Source organism: Mus pahari, chromosome 2 (assembly GCF_900095145.1).
Source record: "Mus pahari chromosome 2, PAHARI_EIJ_v1.1, whole genome shotgun sequence".
Lineage (NCBI taxonomy): Eukaryota > Metazoa > Chordata > Mammalia > Rodentia > Muridae > Mus > Mus pahari.
In genome coordinates, this window is record NC_034591.1 from 9,644,992 (window position 1) to 9,651,651 (window position 6,660).

The 6,660-nt window shown below is 39.1% G+C and overlaps 1 protein-coding gene across 1 annotated transcript in view; it reads left to right on the forward strand.

Annotated features, from left to right (window-relative positions):
* Nucleotides 1–6,660, forward strand: part of Pclo (piccolo presynaptic cytomatrix protein) — a 317,165-nt gene that overhangs the window by 137,278 nt on the left and 173,227 nt on the right. The window contains exon 5 of the mRNA XM_021190148.2: nt 3,319–6,539. Within this exon, the coding sequence (XP_021045807.1) occupies nt 3,319–6,539 (3,221 nt within the window). The remainder of the gene's footprint in view (nt 1–3,318; nt 6,540–6,660) is intronic.

The following is a 6,660-nucleotide window of genomic DNA, read 5'->3' on the forward strand; positions in this document are numbered from 1 at the left end:
GAGAGAGAGAGAGAGAGAGAGAGAGAGAGAGAGAGAGATGCCTGACATTTACCTACTATATTAGAAGGTGGTTTAACCATATTTCTTCTTTACCAAGAAATAAGTTTTAATTAACCATGAACAAATGAAGTGATTCCTTTGCTTTATTTTTCTTTCTTACAATAGAACTTACAATTTTCCATTAGGATTTTGTAGACCACAGGAACAATTAATAAGAATATCAATAGTATCAGTCTATTTCCAAAATAAGAATAAATCTTTCTGTCATACATTTAAGTGATAACATATAAACTGTAATGTTTTGTTTTCCTTTCTTGGTCTTCTCATACAGACAGGCCATCTACACTCAACAGTGGGTAGTCTTGCCTAAATAGCTTATCTATTTAGGATTTCCCTATTATGGTATCTGACTTCAATATAAGAGGCCCCATCTGAGGTGCCATCTTTCTGATGCCCTCCCCTCACTGCATGACTGACATCAGCATCTCCAGCTGTAGGACTCCCTATACTGATTCCTTTCTATATTACCATTTTAAAATCCAAGTACTACTCCTCGGTTACATATTACTACATTCTAGGCACATTAAAAATATCTTTTCCCCCTANCTAACCTACACAACTATTGATAATATACATATTATGATAGCTGATTTAAAAATAGGGGAATCAGATTTTATACACCCAAATAGAAGAGGCAAAGTGCAGAATAAGGATGTTAGTNCTGTCCTGAAAATAAAGCCACCAGTCACACACAAACCAATAATGATCTTCCACCTGGGACACTTCTGAAGCATGGTCTCTCCTTATTCATCTCTCTCTCTGTAACTTTTTGGCACAACCTTTTGGGTAACTTTAACAGTCTGTATATTTTTACTATCTTATATTCATTTATCAATTTGTCAGTTATAATAATGTGTTGTTGGATTAGTAATTTATTGACTCTTAGTCCCTGGTATTTTTGAATAATTATTTAAGTGTATAAATTAGGTAAAGTCAAGCAACTAAAATTCTATGCATGGAAAACATGCAATATAATATAGGCCAGTGTGGCAGAATGTAATAATTATTAAAAACTGAAAATGCTCTCTTTGGGGAGATGAAAAATCACATTTTAAAACTGTGGCTACAGTGTCACTATTCTCTCTGCCTGACTTCATCAAAGATTCAAAATTTGTAAACGAAAGGAGCCTAACTTAAATTTTATTCTTATTTTAGAATTTTGGAGGTTGTTTTAAATGGTGTTAAATGTAAAACGTAAAACAGAAAATAAAAATGTCGATTTTCTGATTATTCAAATAAACAATGAATAACTTTTTAAAATCAGTAATATTTTTGCATCTGTATGTATGCCATATATGTTATACAAAAGTATGTTTGTTACATTTATACCTTTAAATATTATCTGAATAGATCCTTAAATAAGTACACTCTTAGATATTTTTGAAGCACCTGAGAAAAATTTCCAATCTTTAAGTTTGGTGCAATGAGAAATTGGTAAGAAAATGGTCCACATTATATTACCTTCACACGAATCCTTCAACCATATCCCAGTTTGTCTTCAAATGGCCATTTTGAAGATCAATAATTAGAGGGGGAAAAAGATCCAGCTTAAGGACTGTAATTTATATCTAATTTTCCCTTTTTAATAAGTGTTATTAATAAAGCAGTGTTAAGGACCAATTAACTACAAGAAAGGTAAGTGGATGACAAGTTCTGATACATAGAAATCCTTTTTAAGATGATTAATAGTAGTAATAAAGATTAGTTTGTAGGTGCCTTAAGTTAGTGAAGCATAGGACCTGATTAATGAATGATCTGATGTTTCACAACTAAACTATGTGATTAATTAGGTCACATTACTCTGTGAAGGGATACATACCTAAGTCTAGTTAGTGGGAGAGAAATTAACACTTTGAAGTTTTTCAGTGTATCCTGCTAAATGAGCACGACTCTCTTTGAATATGCCAGGGAGAGGTTTTAGAAGCAATTAACTGATTGCTCATCAGCCCCTCAACATATTGTCAGACCACAATCCTATAGAATGAACATCTCCAGCCTTGCTGCCCTTGGATACAGAATAGAGACATCATCAAAACACCAGAACCACAGAAATGTAGTGACTGAAACCTGTGAAGCCCATGAGAAAGAGACAGGCCCTGAATGGATGATCAGGTAGGGCATAGCACAGAGGAATAAGGGAAGCATGGCTGCAGAGGAAAGCCACACACAGGAAAGGCAAAGTATTCTAATATTTTGTGTTAGCATTTCATGATTCCTTTTTGACATTTTTTTTACATTCTATGTATCCTGTCATAATCTTATTTTTATAAAAATGCCAGGATTGACTGCAAAGGCCATATTATAAAACTATGGTGCCTCTTTTTATTATGTTCAGGAATTGCTCCAAACAATAATATTTACTTTACCTTCATGTGTGTGAAATTTTATTACATCATTGCTTTACCCTATATGTAGACACTAAAAGGCACAAAAATAGTGTTATCAAAATTAAATTATGAAAGATCATATTTTGACTGATTTTTCTCTGGTATCATGGTGTTTACTGTGAGTGATGAGGAGATGCATTAATTACATTACTGATATTCTATTGTGCTGTTGAAAACTGCTCAGTGTTGTTCTACGGAATGTGTCCATTCAGGAACACCATTTATTGCTCAACTTATGTAAAAAAAAATATGGCCATCTTCACCTGTGACACCAACCCTTAGGTAGGGAGTAAGGAAGTGGGCTCAGTGGTCATCTAGCCTAGCCAAGACAAAAACAAACAAACAAGCAAAAGCCCCAGCAAGCTCCAGGTCCAATGAATGGCCATGTATCAAGGTAACTAGGGAATGAATGATGAACAGAACATCCACTGGTCTCCTCTGGCCTCTCAGAACATACACACACGTTCAGGAGACAAAGAGAGATGGAGAGAGAGAGAGAGACAGAGAGGAGAGTCAAGACTGACCTTTTCATTTTCTTTTAAAAACTTGAACTTCATCTCAAAGTAAATGTACTGATACAGATCATATATTTGAAAGAAAATAGAATTAAAAATTAAAGGGGCATGATAAAATTTATATGGAAAAAACAAGGCATATTGACAATGTGTAATTTAAATTTACTATGAAATGAAAAGTAACTTGTTAGTGAATATCAACTGTTCTCATACAAACATTTTCAAAACAATCATCATATACTTGAATTTTCCCATAATTGCGCCTCAATTATTAGTGGTTCCTTAATAATAATGGAGATAAACATATGGTTAGTTTGACTCTAACACATTTGTCTCTGTCTTTTCCACTCTGCTAGGAAAAGGAAGAGGAGAAATCAGACACTTCCAGTTCTCAGCAACCCAAGAGCCCACAAGGCCTGAGTGACACAGGGTATTCTTCTGATGGAATATCAGGTTCTCTTGGGGAAATCCCAAGTCTTATACCCAGTGATGAGAAAGATTTGCTGAAAGGACTCAAAAAAGACTCTTTCTCACAAGAAAGCAGCCCTTCCAGCCCCTCAGACTTAGCTAAGTTGGAAAGTACAGTACTATCCATTTTGGAAGCTCAGGCAAGTACACTTGTTGGCGAAAAAGCAGAAAAGAAAACGCAGTCCCAGAAGGTTTCTCCTGAACAGCCTCAGGACCAGCAGAAAACTCAGACTCCATCTGAAACACAGGATATTTCTATTTCAGAAGAAGAGATCAAAGAGAGTCAAGAAAAGAAAGTTAGTTCAAAAAAGGATAGCGAACAAGGTTTTCCTTCCAGGAAGGAGCACAAAGAGAAGCCTGAGCTGGTCGATGACCTAAGTCCGCGAAGAGCATCCTATGATTCGGTTGAAGACAGCAGCGAAAGTGAAAACTCCCCTGTTGCACGCAGGAAGCGGAGAACTAGTATTGGCTCATCAAGCAGCGAGGACTATAAGCAGGAAGACAGTCAAGGCTCGGGGGAAGAGGAGGACTTCATTCGAAAACAGATTATAGAAATGAGCGCCGATGAGGATGCTTCGGGCTCTGAGGATGAGGAGTTCATCAGGAGTCAGCTCAAAGAGATTGGTGGTGTTACCGAGAGCCAGAAGAGGGAGGAAGCAAAGGGGAGAGGAAAAAGCGCAGCAGGGAAACACAGACGACTGACTCGAAAGAGTAGTACCAGCTTCGACGATGATCCTGGGAGACGCCATTCCTGGCATGACGAGGATGATGAAACTTTTGATGAAAGTCCTGAACTCAAATTTCGAGAAACTAAAAGCCAGGAGAGCGAAGAACTAGTTGTTGCTGGAGGAGGGGGGTTACGTCGATTTAAGACTATAGAACTCAACAGTACAGTAACAGATAAGTACTCTGCAGAATCCTCTCAGAAAAAGACAACTTTGTATTTTGATGAAGAGCCAGAATTAGAAATGGAAAGTCTGACGGACTCACCTGAGGACAGATCTAGAGGAGAGGGATCCTCTAGTCTCCATGCATCCAGCTTTACTCCTGGCACATCCCCTACATCCGTATCATCCCTTGATGAGGACAGTGACAGTAGCCCAAGTCACAAAAAAGGAGAAAGCAAGCAGCAGCGCAAAGCTCGGCACAGGTCACACGGCCCTCTTTTACCTACCATTGAAGATTCTTCCGAGGAAGAAGAACTAAGAGAGGAAGAAGAATTATTAAAAGAGCAAGAGAAGCAGAGGGAACTGGAGCAGCAACAGAGGAAGAGTTCTAGCAAGAAATCGAAGAAAGACAAAGATGAACTTCGAGCTCAGAGGAGGAGAGAAAGGCCAAAGACACCACCCAGTAATCTCTCTCCCATCGAGGATGCATCTCCCACAGAAGAACTGCGTCAGGCAGCAGAAATGGAGGAGCTCCATAGGTCCTCCTGTTCTGAATACTCGCCTAGCATAGAATCAGACCCAGAAGGATTTGAAATAAGCCCTGAGAAAATAATAGAAGTTCAAAAAGTTTATAAATTGCCCACAGCTGTGTCTTTATACTCACCAACAGATGAGCAATCTGTTATGCAGAAAGAAGGTGCTCAGAAGGCTTTAAAAAGTGCTGAAGAGATGTATGAAGAAATGATGCACAAACCCCACAAATATAAAGCTTTTCCAGCTGCAAATGAACGAGATGAAGTGTTTGAAAAAGAGCCATTGTATGGTGGTATGTTAATAGAGGACTACATTTATGAATCTTTAGTAGAGGACACATACAATGGATCAGTAGATGGCAGCCTGCTCACCAGGCAAGATGAACAAAATGGATTTATGCAGCAGAGAGGAAGAGAGCAAAAAATAAGACTACAGGAGCAGATTTATGATGATCCTATGCAGAAAATTACAGACCTCCAGAAAGAGTTTTATGAATTAGAAAGCTTACATTCTATTGTGCCTCAAGAAGACATTGTTTCGAGCTCTTATATCATTCCAGAAAGCCATGAGATAGTGGATCTGGGCAGCATGGTAACTTCTACCAGTGAAGAAAAGAAATTATTAGATGCAGATGCTGCTTATGAAGAACTCATGAAGCGGCAACAGATGCAGGTAACAGATGGAGCCAGCCTCATAGAGACTGCCATGGGGGATGACATGGTAGAGTCCACTCTGGACTTTGACAGGGTGCAAGATGCATCTTTGACATCAAGCATCCTTTCTGGAGCATCTCTTACAGACTCAACCAGCAGTGCAACTCTCTCTATCCCAGATGTTAAGATAACCCAACATTTTTCAACAGAAGAATTTGAGGATGAATATGTAACTGATTATACAAGAGAAATTCAAGAGATAATTGCCCATGAATCTCTGATATTGACCTACTCTGAGCCTTCAGAAAGTGCTACGTCTGTCCCACCTTCTGACACACCTTCTCTCACATCATCTATTTCTTCAGTTTGTACCACAGATAGCTCCTCACCTGTCACTACCCTCGATAGCCTAACAACTGTTTATACTGAGCCAGCAGATGTAATAACTAAATTTAAAGACTCTGAGGAAATTTCTTCAACTTATTTTCCAGGCAGCATTATCGACTATCCAGAAGATATAAATGTATCTTTAGATCGAACCGTCACACCAGAAAGTAGAACTAATGCTGATCAGATGGTGATCTCTTTCTCTGGTCTAGCACCATCTATCACAGAATCTGCAGCAACTATACCCGAGAGGCCACAAGCTGACACCATTTCCACTGACTTACCTATATCTGAAAAGGATTTAATAAAAGGCAAGAAAGAAACTGGGGATGGAATTATTCTGGAAGTTTTGGATGCTTACAAAGATAAAAGGGAAGAGTTTGAGGCTGAGCTAACAAAAATTAGCTTACCCGAGACTGGGTTGGCCCAAACACCTTCTTCTCAAATTAAGGAACAACCTGTATCTCCACATTCTATATCTGGAAAGATGTCTGGTCAGGAAAAGCCCACATACAGGTTACCATCTGGCAGTCTTCCTGTTTCCACCCATCCATCTAAAGCTCACCCATTTTTCCGAAGTTCTTCTTTGGACATATCAGCCCAGCCACCCCCTCCCCCACCGCCCCCTCCTCCTCCCCCACCACCCCCTCCTCCTCCCCCTCCTCCTCCCCCTCCTTCTCCTTGTGCTTCACTTTATTCTCCCTCCTCTTTTTCCACCACTGAGTTTGCCTGCCTACTGCCATGCTCACTGCCATAATCACTAACTAAC